Consider the following 25,333-nt stretch of genomic DNA (forward strand, 5'->3'; position numbering starts at 1 on the left):
AACCTCAGCGTTCTATATGGTGAAATACATGTGCCTTGAAAATAAATTTACTTTGATCTTACCTGAGCTGTATTCCCAGATCTATAAGGATTTAACACACAATAGGACTAGGTTGTTTCTGAAGTCTGAGATAGACCTCAACCACTGTCAAGTTCTGATGCAAAAGAAACAACTAACGCAGAAATCACTGCAGATGAGGCCCAAAGAAATTATCTCTTAAAATCACTGAGTAGTGGGGGAAAATTAGAAATTTCTGGAATTTAAAAAAAATTTGAACAAAGCAAAAGTGAGGATAATTTATGGATTGTGTGCAGTAGAAAATGTTAAACCATAGCAGTTCAAATGCAACCATATCTATTATAATGTATCTAAATGTAAATAGTACGAGAATTAAAGGCAGGAGTTATTTGTTCACACTAAGCGTGATTGATGCTGCGGTCATACTCAGGGTAAAACTGAATTATGCAAAAGAAAATTGTTTTTTTTTATTATGAGGATTGTATTGAAGGATGAGTCGAATAAGACCACAAGTTTTCCCCTTCTGCACTTACCTATGCCATCATTTGAAAGTTGGTTAAATATTTTATTGCTTGAATCTGAATTGATTTGCAATGAATTGATATCCAGTATTTTTTTCAGAATGAAAACCTCAAATTAAAACAAACATATGGTCTAAAAATCATGCCTAAACAAATTTTTGTATCCTATTTAGTGTCACCTTCTGCGGCCTGTGTTGCAAAAAGTACGTGGAAGCTAACATTTCACAGAAGTCACGCACGACTGTAAAATATACAATGAAGACATTAGCCAGCAGCTCAGAAACAATTATTTTCATGCTGCTGGGAATCTCTGCTGTGGACACATCGAAATGGACCTGGGACACGAGTCTTGTTCTCTTCACACTTCTTTTCACATTTGTCTTCAGGGCAATAGGCAAGTATTCTTGTTTCCTCCCTTCTTCCCACCCTGCCTCTTCAGGCCTTCCAGACTGAAAGGACCTATCAATGCCACTAAACCAGAAGTGAACGATATAAGAGCATGCCCTGATTTAATTTGTTCAACCGTTTCCTCTTCCTCCTGCTTGGGTGAGATCACATACACCCAGGTCAAGAGGGCCAAATAGATAAACTATTTCAGATTCCTCCTACTACTCCCACCAACACAGAAGCCTGTCTTCAGTAAAATAGCAAATAGTAGTCAGTAAAATGGAGTTGGAATGTTGACCCTTATCTCAAAGGAGGAGGGCTGCAATCCAAATGGGACTGACTAGTAATAACATTGTACAGAACCTTGTTGGTCTTTAAAATGTGCGCATTGGTCTTTGAGGACAATTAGCTGAATTAGTATCCAAGATTGTGTGTCTTTCTGAAGCTGCATCTGGCTTTATGTCCATAGTAATATATGATCTAAACCTAAATCTGTTCCAGTACAAATATGTAACTCAAATATTACAGGAAGTTAAATCTTCTAAATAAGCAGCTGGCATCTACATGATAAATGGAAGTATTTCTGTTTTTGAAACTAAGAATTTGATAACTGATCATAGGATGATTCATATTATTGTGTAAAGAAGAAAATGTTTACTGTGCCCAATTTTTACATTCCTAGGTGTAATCCTGCAGAGCTGGGTAGTAAATCATTTCCGGCTTGTCCCGTTGGACAGAATTGACCAGGTTGTTATGACGTATGGTGGCTTAAGAGGTGCGGTGGCTTTTGCATTGGTCATACTTCTCAATGGTCAGGTTATCAAGGCAAAGGACTATTTTGTTGCAACAACGATCACTGTTATATTTTTCACAGTGATTGTTCAGGTGAGTGTGGCTGTTTACTTGCTTTATATTGTTCAATAATACTTGATGCAGTCCTTCAGTTTGATATTTGCACTGGCATGCAATATTTTATTCAAATATGCACCCATTTGTGTCCTAGAAAAAAATCCTCACTTTCTTCTCGTACATTTTTATTTACCCGGCACAATATATTGGTACTTTAACTTTCGAATATTATTCCATGAAAAGTAAAGCAGATTGGATCACCAAAGAATACTACATTTCTTAAAATGTTCACTGATTGTTGAAGTGTAATGATCAAAGTCCCATTAATCAGCATGCGGTTCGTGTATCTTATCCACATTCATTATTCTGCCTTTGAACTTCCAGTTAGAATTATTCACTTCTATCTTCAAATTGAAAGTGTATTTGTCTGATTACCATGTATATAGTGGCGTTGCATCATTTTTGATACAGACACTGGATCCACCAGGTCTTACAGTACACAGAAACTTTCTCTCATCCCTTCATCTTGTCTCGCCAACTTATCAACATATTGCTCCTGATTAGATAGGCATATATAAAGGAAAATAAGGATGAACCTATTGCCTCAGCTACATCCTGAGGTGGTACCTAGAAACTATCAACATTCTGGTAAAGAAGGCTGCTATTGAATTTATTAGTTACTGGTTTATTTTATGATCCCACCCAACAAATGCAAACATCACTTCTATAACTTCATAAATCTACAAACTTCTATAAAATCATTATCATCGTATTGTTCTCTAGACTGTAATAACTTGGCCCGCTTAGTCTTTCTCCACAGATATAACCTGTTCAGTTTGGCAATCAATCAATACTATTGCTTTGTTTAGTATTCTCAATGCATACCCAGGAACAAGAGCTCTAATGGAATCAGCATTAAAGGAGGTTGTTTCAGAGTTGTATACAGAGCAGTCCTTTGCTGATAGTGCAGCTGCTTGTAAAACCTGGCTCACACCCCTTCCCTGCCAGTGGTTTTCAATGCTGAAGCAGGGAAATATATAAATTTGCTGCTGATACAGCCATTGTTGGTAGAATCTCAGATGGAGACGAGAGGGTGTACAGGTGCGAGATATACCAGCTGGTGGAGTGGTGTCGCAGCAACAACCTTGCACTCAACGTCAGTAAGACAAAAGAGCTGATTGTGGACTTCAGGAAGGGTAAGATGAAGGAACACATACCAATCCTCATAGAGTGATCAGAAGTGGAGAGAGTGAGCAGTTTCAAGTTCCTGGGTGTCAAGATCTCTGAGGAGCTAACCTGGTCCCAACATACCAATGCAGCTATTAAGAAGGCAAGAAAGCAACTATATTTCATTAGGAGTTTGGAGAGATTGGTATGTCAGCAAAAACACTCAACTTCTATAGATGTGCCATGGAGAGCATTCTGACCAGGCTGCATCACTGTCTGGTATGGGGGTAGGGGAGTGGCTATCGCACAGGACTGAAAGAAGCTGCAGAGGGTCATAAGTTTAGTTGGCTCCATCTTGGGTACTAGCCTACAAAGTACCCAGGACATCTTCAAGAAGTGGTGTCTCAGAAGGGCAGTGTCCATCTGATGCACCATCAATAACTCTCGGAAACGTGAGTTAAGATAGGCTTTTATTGGCTGGAAGAAAGCACCGTCAGCAGCAAGCGACCACCACACAACATCCTGGAGACTGAGGAAGGGGCAGTGCCTCCAATCGCCTTTATACCGGGGTCTGTGGGAGGAGCCACAGGAGCAGTCAGCGGTGGGGTGGGGGGGGGGGGGCGTGTCCAGACAGGTATATGTAGTTCACCACACCATTATTAAGGACCCCCAGCACCCAGGGCATGCCCTTTTCTCACTGTTACCATCAGGTAGGAGGTACAGAAACCTGAAGGCACACACTCAGCGATTTGGGAACAGCTTTTTCCCCTCTGCCATCCAATTCCTAAATGGACATTGAACCCATGAACACGATCTCACTTTTTAAATGTATTATTTCTGTTTTTGCACAGCTTTTAATTTATTCAATATGCATATACTGTAATTGATTTACTTAATTATTTTTTCTTCTATATCGTGTAGCATTGATCTGCTGCTACTAAGTTAACAAGTTTCACACACATGCCGGTGATAATAAACCTGATTCTGATTATGAACTGATACCAAAGACTCGTAAATTTCTACAGGTCTATACCAGATGGAGATGCAACCAGTCAGGGTACTGTACCAACTAGTCTGACTGCTTACATCACTGTCTGGTATAGAGGCACCTTCGCACAGGATTGGGAAAAAGCTGCAGCAAGTTCTAAACTCAGCCAGCTCCATCATGAACACTAGCCTCCCCATCATCGAGGAAACTTCAAAAGGAGATGCCTCAGTAGGTGGCATCCATCTTGAAGGACATTCACCACACCCTCTCATTACTTCCTTCAAGGAGGAGGTACAGGAGTTTGAATATCTGTTTTAGGAAACGTCTCCTTTTGCTATCAGATTTCTGAACAGTCCATGAAATTATGAAACATCACCTGACCAATCTGATCTCTCTTTGCTCTAATTATATTTTATATATATTATTCAGAGTTTGGTTTACTGTCACTGCCATGTGTCATGAAAGTTGTTGTTTTGAGCAGCAGTACAGTACAATACAATACATATAGTATAAGTTACAGTAAGAACTATATATTAAAAATTAATGCAAAGAGAGCAAAATTATTGTAATAAGTGATAAATTGCACTGTACTACAAAACAACAAATTTCATGATATGTGTCAGTGATAATAAACTTATTCCTGGTTCCGATTCTCTCCGCTGGTGCTTCTGCAGCTCTGATATGCCCACAGCTCAGTGAGGAGAAGCTGTCCATGAAGACTGGTTTTGGGTAGTCTAAGGAAGGTGGTACAACTGCTCAGCACTGAAATGGACATTTAGGACTGCACCCTGACCAGCACTGTGACTGCAACCAAAGCTGGGCAATGACAGAACCTGTTCCATGTGTTGGTAGATCGCTTGGATCTTCCAGTCTCCCTCTCATTTCCCGGTGGATACGATGGGAGCTGCCCACCACTGAGCTTGTTACTCTGGAGAAATCTGAGTTGGATGTGCTGTGCAGCCAAACAGCGAGTGGAATACAAACGTTTGTAAATAGCACCATCCATCAGCTCCAAGAGCCCGTTACAAGAGAGACTATAAGATCCGGGTGGTCTGTCAACAAATGGAGCAAATGAGTCCTAATGAAGCGTTTTGACCTGAAACATTAATTGTTTATTCCTCTCCGTAGATGCTGCCAGACCTGCAGAGTTCCTCCAGAAGTCTGTGTTTGTGTTGCTGTCTGCAGAATGTCTTGTGTTCAGTAAATGGTGTTCCTTGGTCAGTCTGGAGAGAATGCCTTTGGGGGCTGGAGATGGATGGCCTAAACCCCCCACTACTTGTCCTGATCTGTCCAAAATGGAGGCATTCTTCCAACATTGAGCTTTGGGCAATTCTGAGCTGTGAGTTCCAACGGAGGCAATGTGTTTGAGCCAGGTCCCTGTCATTAGTGGCACACAGATTGAGCAGATGGGTTCCTCAGAATGATGTAGAGCACAATAGTGAATCATTGCTATCAAGTACAGCTGAGTGAAATAGTAAAGCCTATTATTCCCCTTCTCTGGAGTCTCAATACTCTTCATAAAATATGTTTGCAATAACAAGGTCTTAAAACTAGTAGAATGAATTATTGCTGCAAACAATGTTAATTCGGTGATCATAAATATGAAGCTCCTGGAAAGAATCAGCTTGGCCAGAAGCAACATATCAATCATTTTCTGTCTATATATCTAAACAGAATGCAGAATATAATTTTGCAATTTGAGAAAGTGCAATTCACATTTACAAAGTGCAAGGGTAGATTGATAGTTTTCATTGTCACATGTCTTGAGATGCAGTGTAAAGCTTTGTTTGCAACCATCCAGATAAATCTTTCCATACATAGTAATCACCAACAATGCAGAAATAAATTGTTGCAGTTACAGAGAGAGTGCAGAGCAGGTAGACAAATAGAGCTCAAGAGACATTACAGGGTAGACTGGAAGATAAAGAGTACTAGTGTTTGTCTCTCATCTCATGAGAAGTGTGTTTAAGAATGTGATAACGATGTGCTAGAAGCTGTCCTGAGTCTAGTGGTTTGTGCTCTCAGGTTTTTGTATCTTTTGTCCAACGGTGGAGAGGAGAATAGACAATGAATTGAGTAGGAGGGGTTCTTGATTGTTGTCTCCTTTCCAGATCTGTGCAAAGTGTAGATGGAGTCAATGGAGGGGCTTTTGGTTTGTGATGGACTAGGCTGTGTTCACAGCTCTCTAAAATTGCATGTGGTCTTGGGGAGAGCAGTTGCCGTACCAAACTGTGATGATGCTGCTGCATAGGATGTTTTCTATGGTACATCTATTAATTTTGGTAAGACATGCTGTATTTCCTTAGACTTTTGAGGAAGTAGAGGAATCGGTGTACCTTCCAGGCTGTTGTATCCATGTGGTTGAACCAGGACTAATTGTTTGTGATATTTACCTCTAAGAACATGAAGATCACAACCATCTCCACCTCAGGAGGTCTCATCATTGAAGCCAGACAAAAGAAACAGCAGGAGAGTATGACAGGAACAAAGTTAAAGAAGGAAACCCAAAATTCAACTAGACTGTTAGAGTGAAAACCAACCACCAGAAAGGGTGGAAGTGGTTATCTGGAAGAGATGTAAAGTATGTGGACATATTTTGTCAATTAAAATAAAATCTGGGAATCTGAAATTGAATAAAAGAAAATGATGTATGGATAGACAATATCTGGAACACCTGGATGAAGATTAAGATTTTAAGATGAAGATTAGCTTTATTTGTCACATGTACATCGAAATATGTTTGTGAAATGCACTGTTTTCAATCATGACTAGCTCAGTTTGAGGATGTGCTTGAGGCAGCCCACACGTGATGCCGTACTTCCAGTGCCAACGTAGCATGTCCACAGCTTACTATGTAACTGCATCTTTGGAGCGTAGGAGAAACTGCAGCACCTGGAGGAAACCCATGTGTACACAGGGAGAATGTAGAAACTCTGTACAGATAGCAGTGTGAATTAAACCCCGATTGCTGGCACTGTAAAGTGTTTAACCTCAGACTCCACCCTGTTATATATAGATCCTTGTTCCACCCCACAACAAGCTTAAAATACTTTTTTTCTCGCGTTTCCACTCTGATGAAGGGTCTTTGACCTGAAAAGTTAACTCTATATATGCTGCCTGAACTGCTGAGTATCTACAGCATTTCTGATTTGGTCAGAAATTTTGATGGCAGTGGAAAGAGTAGGTTTCTCAAACACAAGAAGATCTTTAGATCCTGGAAATTCAAAATGTTGGAGGAACTCAGCAGACCAAGTTGCATCAAATGAAGAGTAGACAGTTGACGTTATGGGCTGAGGCCCTTCGTCAGACCGGGAAGTGAATAGGCAATGGGTGCAGGAGTAGGCCATTCAGCCCTTCGAGCCAGCACCACCATTCACTGTGATCATGGCTAATCATCCACAATCAGTACCCCATTCCTGCCTTCTCCCCATATCCCTTGACTCTGTATCTTTAAGAGCTCTATCTAACTCTTTCTTGAAAGCATCCAGAGAATTGACCTCCACTGCCTTCTGAGGCAGAGCATTCCATAGATCCACAACTCTCTGGGTGAAAAAGATTTTCCTGAACTCCATTCTAAATGGTCTACCCCTTATTCTTAAATTGTGGCCTCTAGTTTTGGACTCCCCCAACATCGGGAACATGTTTCCTGCCTCTAGCGTGTTCAATCCCTTAATAATCTTGTATGTTTCAATCAGATCCCCTCTCATGCTTCTAAATTCCAGTGTATATGAGCCCATTCACTCCAATCTTTCAACATATGACAGTCCCACCATTCTGGGAATTAACCTCATGAACCTACGCTGCACTCCTCAATTGCAAGAATGTCCTTCCTCAAATTTGGAGACCAAAACTGCACACAGTACTCCAGGTGTGGTCTCACCAGGGCCCTGTACAACTACAGAAGGACCTCTTTGCTGCTATACTCAACTCCCCTTGTTATGAAGGCCAACATGTCATTAGCTTTCTTTACTGCTTGCTATACCTACATGCTTACTTTCAGTGACTGATGAACAAGGACACCTAGATCTCGTTGTACTTCCCCTTTTCCGAACTTGACACCATTCAGATAGTAATCTGCCTTTCTGTTCTTGCCACCAAAGTGGATAACCTCACATTTATCCACATTAAACTGCATCTGCCATGCATCTGCCCACTCACCCAACCTGTCCAAGTCACCCTGCATTCTCCTAACATCCTCCTCATATTTCACTCTGCCACCCAGCTTTGTGTCATCTGCAATTTGCTAATGTTACTTTTAATCCCTTCATCTAAATCATTAATATATATATTGTAAATAGCTGCGGTCCCAGCACCAAGCCTTGCGGTATCCCACTAGTCACTGCCTGCCATTCTGAAAGGGGCCCGTTAATCCCTATTCTATGTTTCCTCTCTGCAAACCAATTTTCTATCCATGTCAGTACCCTACCTCCAATACCATGTGTTCTAATTTTGCCCACTAATCTCTTATGTGGGGCCTTATCAAAGGCTTTCTGAAAGTCCAGGTACACTATATACACTGGCTCTCCCTTGTCCATTTTCATAGTTACATCCTCAAAAAATTCCAGAAGATTAGTCAAGCATGATTTCCCCTTCGTAAATTCATGCTGACTTGGACCGATCCTGTTACTGCTATCCAAATGTGCCGCTATTTCATCTTTTATCATTTGATTCCAGCATCTTCCCCACCACTGATGTCAGGCTAACTGGTCTATAATTCCCTGTTTCCTCTCTCTCTCCTTTCTTAAAAAGTGGGATAACATTAACTACCCTCCAATCCACAGGAACTGATCCTAAATCTATAGAACATTGGAAAATGATTACCAATGCATCCACGATTTCTAGAGCCACCTCCTTAAGTACCCTGAGCTGCAGACCATCAGGCCCTGGAGATTTATCAGCCTTCAGCCCCATCAGTCTACCCAACACCATTTTCTGCCTAACATGAAATTCCTTCAGTTCCTCTGTTACCCTAGGTCCTCTGGCCACTATTACATCTGGGAGATTGTTTGTGTCTTCCCTAGTGAAGACAGATCCAAAGTACCTGTTCAACTCATCTGCCATTTCCTTGTTCCCCATAATAAATTCACCTGTTTCTGTTTTCAAGGGCCCAACCTTGGTCTTAACTAATATTCATTTCCCAGCCTTGGTCCTCTTGCAGCCATGTCTCTGTTATTCCTACAACATCATACTTGCCAATTTCCAACTGAGCCTTAAGCTCATCCACTTTATTTCTTATACTTCGTGCATTCGTATATAATACTTTTAATCCATTACTCCCCTCACCTCTCACATCGATTCCTATTGCACTTGGCCATACTCTCCGATCCCTTCCTGAACTTTCTGTCCTGTTAATTCTGTTGTCTTTCTTAAGAGAAGTCAGAGTAAGGGTGGGGGGGGGGGGGGAGGCAGGAGGAAGTATAATATGGTAACAGTAAGAGAGTATAGCACACCTTCCTTTTCAAGATCAAAGGAAATGATTCATCAAATGATTCACACCATCTAATGAGTCAGACAGTCAGGTTATGGCAAGAGTTTACAATACGAGTTATATCTGAACAAGAGGAAAGAGGATTAAAATGCAGACCAAATCAAAATGAGTAAACAGCCAGATATTGTGACTCCTACAGAATGTCAAGGACAGCCCTTATTAGAGACAGCATTTCAAATACTAGCATTCATCAAAATTCTACTGTAAGGACCGAGATTTTCTTTTGAGTGCACTTACTAACTTGAATCCTGTGGTTCAGATTAATTTATGAAAAGAACATATGCTATCAAAGCATTTTGTAACTGTGAAATAATTATTCAGATGCGATGTTACACAAATGGCAATTATCAGTGCATAAATAATGATTTGCAGCTTTTCATTGGGAGCAGTTCATAAACTATAAGAGCAGAATTAGGCCATTCAGCCCATCAGTTCTGTTTCATCATTCCATCATGAATGATTTATTATATCTCTCAACCCCATTCTTCTCCCTTCTCCCCATAACCTTTGACACCCTGACTAATCAAGAACCTATCAACCTCTGTTTTAAATATACTCAGCAACTTGGCTTCCACAAATTCACTACTTTCTGGCTAAAGGAATTCCTCCTCATCTTGGTTCTAAATGACGTCTCTGTATTCAGAGGCTGAACAATAGGAAACATCCTCCCTCCCCCCACCCCCCAGACTATTTAGCCTATTTAATAGGTTTCGATGAGATCCAACTCCCTCATTCTCCTAAACTTCAGCAAGTACAGGCCAGAGCTATCAAATGCTCCTCATATGTTAACCCTTTCATTTCTGGGATTATTTTCATGAACCATTGATATTTAATGTGGGGAAAAAAGTGGTTACAATACCAATCCCTGCAGAACACTGTGGGTCACTGACAGCCAACTAGAAAGGGCCCCCTTTATTTCCACTCTTTGCCTCCTGCCAGTCAATCAGCCTTTTATCCATGCTAATATCTTACCTGTAATATCATGGGCTCTTACCTTGTTAAGTAGCCTCATGTGCAGGCCTTTGTCAAATGCTTTCTGAAAATCCAAGTGCACAACATCCACTAATTCTCCTTTGCCTATCCTGCTTGGTATTTGCTCAAAGAATTCCAACAGATTTGTCAGGTGAGATTTCCTCTTGAGGAAACTGTGCTGACTTTGGTTTATTTTGCCATGTACCTCCAATACCTATTACCCCATCCGAAGTAATGGGCTCCAACATCTTCTCCACCACTGTAGTCAATCTCGCTGGCCTATAATTTCCTTTCTTCTGCTTCCTTGCAGTGACATTTGTAATTTTGCAGTCCTCCAGAATCATCCAGAAGCTATTGATACTTGAAAGATCATTACTTAGCCTCCACTATTTCTTCAGCTACCTCTTTCAGAACCTTGGTGCATAGTCCATCTGGTTTATGTGACTTATCTATCTTCAGACCTTTCAGCTTCCCAAGCACTTGCTCAGTATCCAAAGTGGTTTACTTATTATTGAGTGGAATGTCCACGGGGGTACTCTGCATTGGCTGCCTATTCCCTTTCTCTCTCCTGCCAGTCACCCAGGTACCTGCCTCCTTCAACTTAAGGGTGACTACCTCTCTTAGCTCCCACCTGTCACCACCTCATTCTCCCATGTGAGCCAAACTCATCAAGCTGCAGTTTCTGTTCCTTAACATGGTCAATAAAGAGGTGCAGCTCAATGCACTTCATACAGAGATAGTTATCAGGGGAACTTAAGGTCTGCAGAGATCCCACATCTTTCACAAAGTACATACCACTAACATTGGACCCATTCTCAGTGAACTCAGTACGTATGTACTGATAGATGAAGAAAAAGTAAAATAAGTTCCTTGAAACTTACTTAGAACCTCTGGCTGTGCTTGCCCACACATGTTCTTGCCAAAGTCACCCACTCCTACAATGGCTGCTCCGCTTACACCTCCTTTCTTTTTATTGGCTCAAATAAAATTTGCTCCTTACTTGTCTTTTTCAAATGGCTCCCTTTCACTCGCTGCTTCTGGCTGGAGATTTAAACCTGCTCTGAGCAATCTTGAATGTGGGGGTCACTCTGTTCATTTGTGATCTGAATCCCCTTTATAATATCACAGAGACACAAACACAGTCACAATTTTGTCCAGTCAAACAACTTGTTACTTCGTTTCTGTTGTTCCGGGAATGAAGCCCAGTGCCTTTTAATATGCCATCTTGCTTATTCATCTTGCTATTTTACTGACTTGCGTCTTCCCTGCACTCCTTTAAACAGAGCAAGGTTGAAGATTATGTGAAGTTGGGTGCAGATCTGTTCTTTAAGAAGAAGGAAGCATATGTAAGGTTAACAAAGTTGGCATCAGCGAAGGTCCTTGAGGAATAGAAAGATAGCAGTGAAATTTTAAACGGGGACTAAGGAGGCTTAAAAAAGACCATGGAGTGTCCTTGGTGAATAGGATTAATGATGATCACAGGACACTTTATATAAGCAATACATTAAAAACAAAATGGAAGGTGAGGAAAGGTAGGGACCATTGCAAGAATTTGTGTCTGGAACCAGAGGAAGGGGGCAAAGTACTAAAGAGTATTTTGCATTGGTAGACACCATGGAGGGAAAAGCATAGAGGACAGTGAGAGGAGGAAGGCATATCTTAATACTTTAAGCCATGATATCAAGAAGTTGGGTCTCTTGAAAGACCTTAAGGTGAATAAGTCCTCAAGGCCTGATGGGATCTGTCTCAGGTTACTGACGGAGGTAAGGGAAGAGATCTCTAGAACCCTCAAGGAGATCTCTATTCTCTTTCACCACATGAGGTCCCAAGGGACTAAAGAATAACTACTGTTTTAAAATTAAAGCAGAGGAGACAAGCCAGTAAATTGTAGCCTTGTATCAGTTCAAGGATGTTATTGGGCAAGATTCTTAGGGATAAGATTTGATCATATTTGCAAAGCATGGAATTATTAAGGATTTTCAGTGTGGCTTTGTACAGGGGAAGTCACGTCTTATGAACTTGATTGAAGTCACAAAGATGACTGATGAGGGGAGAGTAGTAGATGTTGTTTACATGGACTTCTGTAAAGCGTTCCACAAGATCTGTCATGATAGGCTGATTCAGCAGATGAAGGCATGTGGAATCCATGGTGACCTGGTAGAATGGATTCAAAACTGGCTTGGCTGTAGAAGACAGAGGGTGAAGTGGTGTTATTCTGACTGGAGATCTGAGCCCAGTGTGTTCTGCAAGGGTTGGTGCTGGGACCTCTTTTGCTTCTAGACATAAGAGATTGCAGATGTTGGAACCTGGAGAGCAACAAACAATTTGCTGGAGGAGTTCAACATGTCAAGCACCATCTGTGGGAAGGAAAAAAGGTTGACATTTTGGGTTGAAACCCTGGATTACGACAGAGTGGAGAGACTAGATGGACAGTATAAAATGTTTGTTTTTTAATATATATATAAAAAATATGATAGGATGAAAATGTAGGTGGGCTGATTAGTAAGTTTGCATATGACACAAAAATAGACAAAGTTTTAGATAGTGAAGAAGTTTGTCAAAGCATGCAGTGGATTATAGACCAGTTGGAAATCTGGGCAGACAAATAGCAGATGGTGTTCAATTAGAGCAAGTATTGCACTTTATGCCAAATGTAAGAGAAAGATATACCTAAATAGCAGGAGCCTTAGAAGCACTGGTGCACAGAGGGGCCTCAGGATGCATGTTCAAAGCTCCCTGAAAGTTGCAACACAAAATATTGATGGTAAGGCATACTATGTGTTATCCTATATCAGTCAATGTAGTACAAAGAAAAGCTGGGAATCTGAAATAAAAATAGAAAATGATGGAAGTGCAGTGAGGCAGCATGCAATTCTGGTTACCGCGTTACAGGAAGGATGTGGAAACCTTGCAGAAGAGGTTTACCAGGGTGTTGCTTTGATTAGAGAATATTAGCTGTAAGGAAGGTTTGGACAAATGTGGTTTGCTTTCTCTGAAATACAAGTGGCTGAGAGGAAACCTGATACGAGCTCTACTATACAGATATACTAGATAGTCAAAGTGTTTTTAGCAGAGGGAGCATCTTTAAAGTGAGGGGAGTAAAAATTTAAGGTAAATATGTAAGGTACCTTTTTATGCACCTTGGGTACCTAAAACATATTCCTGGGGAGGTGGTGGAAGCAGTTATAATAGCAGTGTTTGTAGGAATTTGGATAGGCACGTGAACAGGCAGGGAATAAAGGTGTAGACCGCACACAGGCAGATGGAATTAGTTTAACTGGTTTCATGAGTACAGACATCGTGGGCCATAGAGCTTGTTCCTGAGCTGTATTCTGTTTTGTTTTGTGTTCTACGATGTGAAACATCAGCTGTTTTCTCTTTCGGAGACCCTGCTGGGCCTGTTGATGTTTTCAAAGTATACATGTGTATTCCAGATTTTTAGCATTCAGTTTGTTGATGATATTTGTAAGTTGTTTAAAATTATCAGCCAAAGGCAGATTTTAGATCTGTACTAACATTTATATAAACATCCAATCTGATCTAAAGTTGCAGATATTAATCAAGACAGCAGCTGAACTACAACATTCCTAAAAGAAAATGCTGACAGAGTTGTGTGCAGTTGTATAGAAAATGGGACAGATAGTTAAGGGCAAAATTCATTATCGGTCATGTCAGAATTGATAGTGGGGAAATGCTGACATATTGCAAGAATGTAAGACCAGAAACTCAATTAGAAACTTTTGAAACAAACCTAAGGAGGGAAAGCAGAGTTATGATTATGCAAATGTAGAAGCAAATAGTGTTAATTAGAGCCATGTCACAAGAGGAGAGGATCTAAGATTCATGTCAAGCTGAATAAAAGACTAAACTTTTGATATTCTGGAAAACTTTACATTGAAGGAATGAAATGTATCTCAACAGAGCTGAAAGTCTCTGAACACAGAGAGGAGATTGGAAAGCACCTTTGTGGAACTGAGAGCGATTGGGACAATTGAAGTAAGAGGATAGAGAAAAGATGATATAGAAATTGCCTGGAGATGTGGACAAGTCAAATAGCTTGGAGGGTAAATGAGTTGAAGGGCACTGCAGCATTACCAACATGAGATCAATAGAGCAGTTGATTGGGTGCTGAATGAGTGCACTCAATATACTCACAAAATGCTGAAGGAACTCAGCAGGCCCGGCAACATCTATGGCAAAAAGTACAGTCAACATTTTGGGCCGAGACCCGAAACTTTGGCTGTACTTTTTAACCATATATGCTGCCAGACCTGCCGAGATCCTCCAGCGCGTGTGTGCGTGTGCGTGTGTGTGTGTGCGCGTGTGTTGCTTGGATTCCCAGCATCTATAGATTCTCTCTTGTTTGTGCTCAATGTACTGTAGTTTCTTTAGCTGATTGAGAAGGAGACATTTTACTGCAACTGGGGTTTTGATTACATTGCCTTGGAGAAGTCATCCTCTTTATTTACCAGAGAGTCATGTCAAACATCAAACGCAGCTCAATGCAATGATGCAGGAAGTATTGTATATACAGTATCTGATGTGTTCTTAGTTTTTGCCATTTGCGTCATTAATTATAATAATTACTGAGCATGAACTTCAAGTTAAGTGCTCCAAATGTCATTAGTCTTTGTCTTTCAAATAACAAAAACTAGGTCTGTTCAATTCTAGAATGAAATGCATAGATTAGATGATGGAGAGAACAAATAAAGTGTGTGTGTGTGTGTGTGTGTGTGTGTGTGTTGTTATCCCGCTACCCATGTTCAACATTTACTTTGTTGAATATGAAGCTTGTAATATGCAATAAAAAACATTTAAAGCACCACTTGTATCAGTTTTGTTCTAGCAGCTACCAGTGTTGAACAATCAAATGTCTTTGTATTCCAGGAGCTGTCACACTGCAGAAGCACGGATGAGTCACTAGAATTATTCAACTGAAACTAAAATAGCAGCTCTCATTATCCAGCTTCTTTTTAACAGAAACAACTATTATTTTGTTAAATACCCCCTCATTCAGAAAAGAGATTGAACAATTCAGATAGAAAGCAATAAGAAAAATACACATTTCTTATGTAATAGTTTTGGCTTCACAGCAAAATAAAGGACAGAATATCTGTGGTTTCAGATTGGAATTCCATATTGGGTATCTAATCAGGCTAGGAAGTTACTTCACATCATTAGGGTTAGAACCTACTTCCATCTTCCCTGTAGTCTCAGCTTTGAAACATGACATCCAGGAAGCTTTCGCTGGACACTGTAAAACTTAGAGTACAGAAACAAATTGAGCTCAGGAGACTATTTCCATTGTTTAGGCTACAAGCAAGCTTCTGCCTCACCTCATATATTCACTCCCCTTCATCTTCTTTCTTCATCATTACTTAACAACATTCCCCTTAAAGCAAACATGTTGATTCATCTTGGCCATGTGGCATCCTACTGCTCCCTAACACAAGCTATTCTTCCTAAGTCAAAACAGTTTAAGGACTTTTAATGATGTTTATTACAATGACTCAATGTTAGGTCTCCACACTTGTAATGCTTGTAAAAAGCAATCAGAATTGGCTTCCCATTAGTTACACTTAAAACTCAATAGCAGTGGGATGGTAAAATGAAAACTCAAAATGCTTGTATCTGTCCAAAGAGAAACAGAGTTAACATTTCAGGCTGAAACACTTTCAATGCTTCAGCCGTCCAAAATCTGCAGTTTTGAACAAATATTTTACCACTCAGGTGCTGTTAGCAGTATATGCATTGTCTAGGCTTTAATTGGCTCCTAGAGGTCTGATGTAATGGAAGGCATGTGATGTTATTGTGGACTGTTCAACCACATAATTATAGCCAGATATTGCCATGACAGAAGGATTAGCTGTACAAATAAAGCATTTCTGGGAAAGGATTTAAATGTTTGGAACCTAGTGGTTCACTTTATGTGGATTTTATGAAACATGCTTCATATTCAACCATGTTACTTCACTATAAAGATCTGAATCAAGGGTCATCCTTCAATGCTACTAATGTGAGATGTACACTGAGCGGCTACTTTATTAGGTACACCCTATACCCAGTAGATTGGCCACTGAGAGTGTGTTCATGGTCTTCTGCTGCTGTGGCCCATCCACTTCAAGGTTCAATGTTTATGCATTCTGAGATGCTCTTCTGCACACCGCTGTTGTAATGTGTAGTTATTTGAATTACTGTTGCTTGTACCACTGAGTGTACTCCTCACTTTAGTAGCAGTGAAGGATGATCCTTTCTTCAGATCTTTATAGTGAAGCAACATGGTTGAATATGAAGCAAGTTTCACAAAATCCACATAAAGTACCAGTCTGGCCATTCCCCTCTCACCTCTCTCATTAACAAAGCATTTTCACCCTCAGAACTGCCTCTCTCTGGATATTGTTGGTTACCTAATAAAGTGGCCACTGAGTCTATACTCCTTCTCAGAGCAGTGGCTGTTGTTCATACTGAGTTAATCAGAGATACATAATATCCAAATTTGCCTCGATACACCTCCTTTGCAGCTAACGTATTAAAATTGTCATCAACATAAGAGTAATTAACAAATGTATAAATAATATGCTTTTGTACCTTCATCATTGACATTCAATAATTGACCATTAAAATTAAGAGGGTCAGTTTGATTTGGGTGTTAAACAACATGAATGCACTGGAAATCAGAATTCAACAGTAGGCAACTAATGGGCTACTGAGTCACCTGAGGTTTCCAGGACCAAGTAAACCTTTGCTTCATTGCTTTGAGCACTTTCTGTGATTATAAACCGACCACTTCTAACATATCTCTATTTTCAGGGGTTGACGATCAAACCTCTTATTAAATGGCTGAAGGTAAAGCGTAGCGATCATCACAAGCCAACGTTGAATGAAGAGTTACATGAACGTGTAGGTACTCAGATCTAATAATTTAATTTGTTATCGATTGGTTTAAAATTAATCTGTTTTTACACTCTTGTTAGCTATTGTCCTTGATCGCCTCTGTTGTAAGTCTGTCAGGCATTGGCTCACAACCTACAAACCCAAGCATATATGTGGGTACATAAGGTGTTCTTTAAATAGACATTTGCTTAACTGGCCTAGTTTGTTTTGCATGTTTCACAGGGAACAAAACCAATCAATCAGTTGCACAACTATAATGCTCTGGTTAAGATTCCTACTATAGATACTTCATTTTAGCTGTTTCTGCAGAAGCAGTGTGCCCTGCTGGTAGAATGTTTTGGCTTTAGATAAAGATAAGGGGCTATGATGTTCAGCTTGGGAATGTTGTGTCAGTAAATTAGGATGGTGGAATTTGGAGAAGGTTGTAGAGAGAGCTGATTTCTGATGGACGTTGGTGGGGTTTGTGGTCTTTCTAGGGAGAGCTGCAGAGCGGACAGGAGGAAAGATGACTGTGAGTGCCATGGGAAAGAGCATGCTGTTGCACAGAGTGTCACAGAGGAGGAAGGAAAGAGAGCCTGTTAGTTTGAGATGGATTTCAAGGGGAGTTCTGAATGTGGTGGGTGCTTTCATGCAGACCACGGCTCCAGTGCGTGAGTGGAAAGAACAACTTCAAGATGAGTTCCACTTTATGTGCATATTTGGACTGGGTTAACTGAAATGGGCCATTTTATATCTTTTTCCTTTTTCTTCTTCCTACTAACTGTTCCATAAAGCTGAAATGTGTAAATAAACTTTCTTTATAATTTTATGCGGTGTATGATCTGTTATTTCTTGCTGACTGACAATTGTGTATGAGCAGTATTTACACAGTATTCGCTCAAATTGAACTTTCTTTAATCAGAACATCACGACGTTCCTGTTTGGCTGAACCCCAAATCATACCAACCCTAGAGGTATATTGTTTATGGAAAGGTGACCTTCTCACCGCTGAGTCCCATGGCTGTTAGCAGAGCTGGCCAATGAGCTAAGTTTGCATACAAGCCTGATGAGTGGGTTACACTACATTTTTCTGACCCATCTTTGTAAATATCCTTACACGTGCAATAACCATTAAAATAAATACTAAAGGGCACCCATTTGAATGAGTTTACTGTGTTTTGTTAAACTGAATATCTGCAGTTTTAATATATCAAATTTTCAGATCTATAGGTTATTACTTGTAGTGATTGTGGTCAACTTACTGAGCCATAAAACATCACCAGCATCAAAGGGTTAAGTTGTGAATAAAAACTTAGAATCTTTGAAAAGATATGAGAGTTATTTAAGATGAGAAGTTCTGAGGTGATGGGATTAAAATAAAATAATTCAGTTGTTGTAAGTCTAAAATGAGGCTTTTGAAATGCTGAGCAATGTCAGCAGCTCATTACACAGCCACAGAAAGATGGGATTAATGTTTCAGACCTGTGAGCAGCAGAAGGATCTGTGCATGGCTGAGTGAGTGAGAGAGAGAGAGATAGGAGTGAACAGAGTGCTTAAGAGTTTCTAGAAGTTGGCACAGGTTTCTAGAAACCTGTGCCAACCAGCTAGCGGGAGTATTCAAGGACATCTTCAACCTCTCACTGCTACGGGCAGAAGTTCCCACTTGCTTCAAAAAGGCAACAATTATACCAGTGCCTAAGAAGAATATTGTGGGCTGCCTTACCAACTATCACCCGGTAGCACTCACATCGATGGTGATGAAATGCTTTGAGAGGTTGGTCATGACCAGACTCAACTCCTGCGTCAGCAAGGACCTGGACCCATTGCACTTTGCCTATGGCCACAATAGGTCAACAGCAGATGCAATCTCAATAGCACTTCACACGGCTTTAGACTACCTGGACAATACAAACACCTACGTCAGTATGCTGTTCATTGACTATAGTTCAGCATTTAATACCATCATTCCCACAATCCTGATTGATAATTTGCAGAATTTGGGCCTCTGTACCTCCCTCTCCAACTGGATCCTCAACTTTCTAACCAGAAGACCACAGTCTGTGCGGATTGGTGATAGCATCTCCTCCGCACTGATGATCAACACTGGTGCACCTCGGGTGCTCTACTCTCTATATATACATGACTGTATGGCTAGGCATAGCTCAAATGCCATCTATAAATTTGCTGATGATACTGTTGGTCAAATCTCATATGGTGACGAAAGGGTGCGCAGGAGTGAGATATGCCATCTAATGGAGTGATGCCACAGCAACAACCTGGCACTCAATGTCAGTAAGACAAAAGAACTGATTGTGGACTTCAGGAAGGGTAGGATGAAGGAACATATACCAATCCTCATAGAGGGATCAGAAGTGGAGAGAGTGAGCAGCTTCAAGTTCCTCGGTGTCAAGATCTCTGAGGATTTAACCTGGTCCCAACATATCAATACAGTTATAAAGAAGGCAAGACAGCAGCTATACCTTGGTAGGAGTTTGAAGAGATTAAGCATGTCAACAAATACATTCAAAAAACTTTTATGTTCCATGGACAGCATCCTGACAGGCTGCATCACTGTCTGGTATGGAGGGGCTACTGCACAGGACCGAAAGAAGCTGCAGAAAGTTGTAAATCTAGTCAGCTCCATCTTGGGTACTAGCCTACAAAGTACCCAGGACATTTCTAGGGACTGGTGTCTCAGAAAGGCAGCGTCCATTATTAAGGACCCCCAGCACCCAGGGCATGCCCTTTTCTCACTGTTACCATCAGGTAGGAGGTACAGAAGCCTGAAGACACACACTCAGCGATTCAGGAACAGCTTCTTCCCCTCTGCCATCCGATTCCTAAATGGATATTGAATCTTTGGTCACTACCTCACTTTTTTGTAAATGTACACTATTCCTGTTTCTGCACATTTTAAAAATCTATTCAATATACATAATTGATTTACTTGTTTATTATTATTATTTTTATTTTATTTATTATTATTGTTATTTTTCTCTCTGCTGGAATATGTTTTGCATTGAACTGCTGCTGCTAAGTTAACAAATTTCACGTCACATGCTGGTGATAATAAACCTGACTCTGACCTTGTTCTCATTCCGTGGAGAATGCGATCTCTGCCATCCAGACACTAAAAGGAAAAATTATAATAAGTTAAACAAACAAGTGTCAGTGTGAGTGATGATAGATGTCTGTTGGAGTGAGAGATTGATTCAATGACCACTCTTCCTGGAGCTATTTGGACTTGGCATTGAGAACCTCCAAGTTCTTTGCACCAACCTTGCATGCAGTTTCTTGCTCCTGAGGCCCCTAATTACCTCTGGACATAGTTTCAGCCGTCATCACCTCCCAGAAATGTTTCAATTTTTTTTCCCATTTGCTGACACCCTCTGCTACACTTTTGTCTGGAGTTGCATGAGACAGGGAGGGTCCTTATTGAATATTTGTGCTGTTTTTTAACCATGGGAAAAGATGTGAAGACATCAGAACTTAGAAAAGTAAACAAAGAGGTTCTGGGTGTTTAAAAAGTTATGATGGTAGACAGATCTCCAGGGCCTGACCAGGTTTATCCAAGAACACTGTAGGAGACTGCATAGAAATTGTGGGAGCCCTTTCTGAGGTGCTTGCATTATTGCTAACCATGGGTGAGGTGCTAATAAACTGGAGAAGTAGCAATGTTGTGCCTTTATTTAAGAAGTGAGGCAAAGAAAAACTTAGGGACTGTAGAGCAATAAGTCTAGCATCTGTGGTAGGTAAGTTAGTGAAAGGACTCAGATGAGATATGCATACATCTGGGAAGACGGGTTAATTCAGGGTCACCAGTATGGTTTTGTGCATGGAAGGTCACGTCTTACAAACTTGACTGAGTTTCTGATGATGTGAGCAGGGAGGTTGATGAGGCTAGGGTGGTAGACATGTTTTATATGGACTTAAGTAAGGTTTCACGTGGTAGGCTGCTCAACAAGATTAGATTGTCAGGAATGGAAGGAAAGTTGGCTAATTGTCCTGACGAAGGGTCTCGGCCCAAAACGTCGACATCGCTTCTCCCTATAGATGCTGCCTAGCCTGCTGTGTTCTTCCAGCATTTTGAGTGTTGTTGTTAATTGTATATGCAATTGGGTTTATAGTAGAAAGCGGACAGTGATGGTAGAAGGTTGGATCTCGGACTAGAGGGCCGCGATTAGTTGTGTGCATCAGGGGTTGGTGTTGAGCCCATCATTGTTTGTCATCTATTTCAATGATTTGTATAAGAACATAAAGGCACTGTTAATAAGTTGACAGCTGGCACTAAAATAGGTGATATTGTGGTCAATGAAGAAAGTTATCAAAATTACAGAGGGTGTTGATCAGCTGAGTAAGTCGGCAAAGGACTCGTAAATGGAGTTTAATTTGGATAAGTGTGAGATACTGCATTTTGGAAAATCAAATCTGGGTAGGTCTTTCACAGTGAATGGCAAAGCCCTGGGGAGTGTGATAGAACAGAGAGACATTGGGGTTCACTGAAAGTACAGTCACAGGTTGACAAGGAGGTGAAGATGGCTTTTGACACATTAGGCATTGAAGGGTAAAAGCTGGGAGGTCACACTGTGGTCGTATGGGATGGTGGTGAGGCTGTTCTTGGAGTATTGGGTTCAGTTTTGGTTGGTCAGCTGTAATAAAGACACTCAGCTGGAAAGGGTTTTGCAAAGATTTATAAAGACTTGAAGGCCTGAGTTAGAGTGAGAATTTGGAAAAACTAGGACTTTATTTATATTTGGTTCCTACCCCCCCACCCCCCCTAGAGTTGGGATATCAAGAACTAGAGGACATGGAGGCATAGGTTTAAGGTCAGAGTGGAAAGATTTCAGTGGAACTTGAGGGGCAACTTTCCTTTTAACACCAAGGGTGGTATCTGTGCAGAATCAGCCACCAGTAGAGGGATGAGGCAGATACAATAGCAACTTTTAAAAGACATTTGGACACGTACATGGACTGGAAAAGTTTAGAAGTTATGGGTCCATGGATTGGAAAAGTTTAGAAGGCTATGGGTACATGGATTGGAAAGTTTTAGAAGGCTACGGGTACACAGATTGGAAAGTTTTAGAAGGCTATGGGTACATGGATTGGAAAGGTTTAGAAGGCTATGGGTACACGGATTGGAAAAGTTTAGAAGGCTATGGGTACACGGATTGGAAAGGTTTAGAAGGCTATGGGTACATGGACTGGAAAGGTTTAGAAGGCTATGGGTACACGGATTGGAAAGGTTTAGAAGGCTATGGGTACATGGATTGGAAAGGTTTAGAAGGGTTATGGGTACATGGATTGGAAAGGTTTAGAAGGCTATGGGTACATGGATTGGAAAAGTTTAGAAGGCTATGGGTACATGGATTGGAAAGGTTTAGAAGGGTTATGGGTACATGGATTGGAAAGGTTTAGAAGGCTATGGGTTCATGGATTGGAAAAGTTTAGAAGGCTATGGGTACACGGATTGGAAAGGTTTAGAAGGCTATGGGTACACGGATTGGAAAGGTTTAGAAGGCTATGGGTACACGGATTGGAAAGGTTTAGAAGGCTATGGGTACACGGATTGGAAAGGTTTAGAAGGGTTATGGGTACATGGATTGGAAAGGTTTAGAAGGCTATGGGTACACGGATTGGAAAGGTTTAGAAGGCTATGGGTACACGGATTGGAAAGGTTTAGAAGGCTATGGGTACACGGATTGGAAAGGTTTAGAAGGGTATGGGTACATGGATTGGAAAGGTTTTCGAAGGTTATGGATCCGATGCTTGCAAATGGTACTAGCTTGCATGGGGCATGTTGATTGACATGGACTAAATGAGTAGAAGAGCCTGTTTCTGTGCTGTGACTCTATGGAGAGGAATTCGGAGACTGTAACAGGATAGCATTTTTAATTGATAATGAGTTACACTTCTTTTGGGTAATCCACATTGTGGCTTAACTAGTAGCAGAACAGAGAATGGCAGAGATTTGTATATTATAGTTGTTATTATACTGATTGCAGTTCAGTCCAGGACACCTTTGCAGTAAATAATCTCAGATGAATGGTGTCATTCTGGTTAATCACAAGTGATAACCAGTATTCATTAAGACCCACGAACATCTTTTCCGTCCGTATGGTTTGTTCCCCTGTTGACCAGAGTCTCTCTTTAATGGAACATGCTTCACACATGTTTACTTGTTCATATTTAGTGTGTTAAGCTTGCTCTGAGTATAGCAGTTGGGCACTGCTGTTAACTTTGCTCCATCTTCTTTGGTCATTTGTGGGGGGGGGGGGGGGAATCCATCTTGATTTGTGGCCATTTATTCCTGGCATCAGAGCCCATGTTTGAAAATTTGATGCTATTTATTTCTTCTTTTCAAAGGCTTTTGACCATATTCTGGCAGCTGTAGAAGACATTGTAGGTCACCATGGTTACCATTATTGGAGAGATAAGTGAGTAACAAGCTAACAGTCACATTTACAATTATTTCTATTCAATCAGTGCAAGTAAGGAAGCTTGTCATAAATGGTCATTTATGGTAAAATATTCTTTTCTGTAGGTCTCTTGTAATTCTGTAGTGGAAGTGAACTGCATTGCCTTTGAGTCTATATTTTCACTATAACATCATTGTTTTGTTGCTGTTGAATCTTGTTTGCAATTGCATGTTGCTTTGTAAATATATCTAATTATTAATTTCTATATCTAATTTATGCATCAAAATTATTCATGACTACCACCGTCTTGCAATGGAATGTTTGTTGATTATATGGCTAATGTCTTAAAAATAAGCTATTTAAAAAAACAAAATTGTTTATTGCAGGGGACTGTTAATTCATTTTAGGTGGGAAAAAATTGTTTGCTGAAAGTAAAAGTACTTGTCCTTATTTGAACAGAAGGAAAACATGCTTTATATAATTTTCATAATCTCTTGATTAATTTCATATTTAATATGCCAGAATGAAGAGGCTATTTAACTCTGAGCCTAATTCTGTATTCAGTCAGATCATAGTGATCTATGATTAAACTTAAAATTAGCAATCAGGTGCTTCAGATGGAACCAACAGCAGCAGCAGAAAGCTATTTCACTGCAATCTGCCCTCACTCCACTATTAACATAAAACAGAGGGACAAACCTTGATTTAGCGAGGAATGTAGAAGATCTTGCAGGAGGCTGCATGAGGTCTGCAGTACACCTAAAGCCAAGACGTCGAAATAACAGAGCCGGCGTGCAGTCCAAAGATCTAAGGGATCACCTGATCAACAAACAAGGTCAAAGCTCTGCTGTCCTACCACCTCTGGTTGTGGATGGAATTGGACAATGATAGAGCTAATGGGGCTCTTTGAACCACCCAGATCTCAACAACAGTGAGTCCCTGTGTGTTGCTAAAATCAAGACTGAGACAAGTGATCAGAAATGGTAAACGATTGGTCCATCTTGGCTTCCTTCTGCGATCCCCACTCTTACAGATACCAGTGTTCAGCCTATTTAATTACCTCCATATGATATAAAAATCAGGGATGAGCAATGAATACAGCAAGGGCTGAGCAAACACCCACCAGCCATACTGATGAATTTCCATTACTGCACTGGTATCTGTAAGTAATGTGGAAAATATATCTAATTATTAATTTCTATATCTAATTTATGCATCAAAATTATTCATGACTACCAGCGTCTTGCAATGGAATGTTTGTTGATTATATGGCTAATGTCTTAAAAATAAGCTACTTAAAAAAACAAAATTGTTTTTTGTTTTTTAGAGGCAGGACAAAACCGATATAGCTAAGTGCTGTCTAACTGATCTGCCCTGAATCTTATCTTCACAAAAATGCTGATAATTGTTGTCAGACAACACTTGCTCACCGATGTACTACTAACTAAACCTATTTTAGGGTTTTCCTGAACAGGTAGACCTCAGCCCTCATCACATCCTTGGCCCAATCAGTGATGAGTTGAGGGTATTTGTCCTTGATATCATTGCAACATCTGGCCAAATGTGGCATTAAGAAACCCAGATGAACCGAAGTCAGTGGATATTCAGGGGAAACCACTCCAGTGTTTGGTGCCACAACTCACGTAAATGAAAT

The 25,333-nt window shown here is 40.5% G+C and overlaps 1 protein-coding gene across 3 annotated transcripts in view; it reads left to right on the forward strand.

The window, feature by feature from the left end:
• The window catches only part of slc9a5 (solute carrier family 9 member A5), a 231,314-nt gene that overhangs the window by 135,392 nt on the left and 70,589 nt on the right, over nt 1–25,333 (forward strand). For all 3 annotated transcript variants that reach the window (XM_073069866.1, XM_073069867.1, XM_073069868.1), the window contains exons 6-9: nt 713–933; nt 1,609–1,811; nt 17,201–17,290; nt 23,627–23,697. In XM_073069866.1, the coding sequence (XP_072925967.1) occupies nt 713–933; nt 1,609–1,811; nt 17,201–17,290; nt 23,627–23,697 (585 nt within the window). The remainder of the gene's footprint in view (nt 1–712; nt 934–1,608; nt 1,812–17,200; nt 17,291–23,626; nt 23,698–25,333) is intronic.

Source organism: Hemitrygon akajei, chromosome 17 (genome assembly GCF_048418815.1).
Source record: "Hemitrygon akajei chromosome 17, sHemAka1.3, whole genome shotgun sequence".
In the NCBI taxonomy this organism is placed as follows: Eukaryota; Metazoa; Chordata; class Chondrichthyes; order Myliobatiformes; family Dasyatidae; genus Hemitrygon; species Hemitrygon akajei.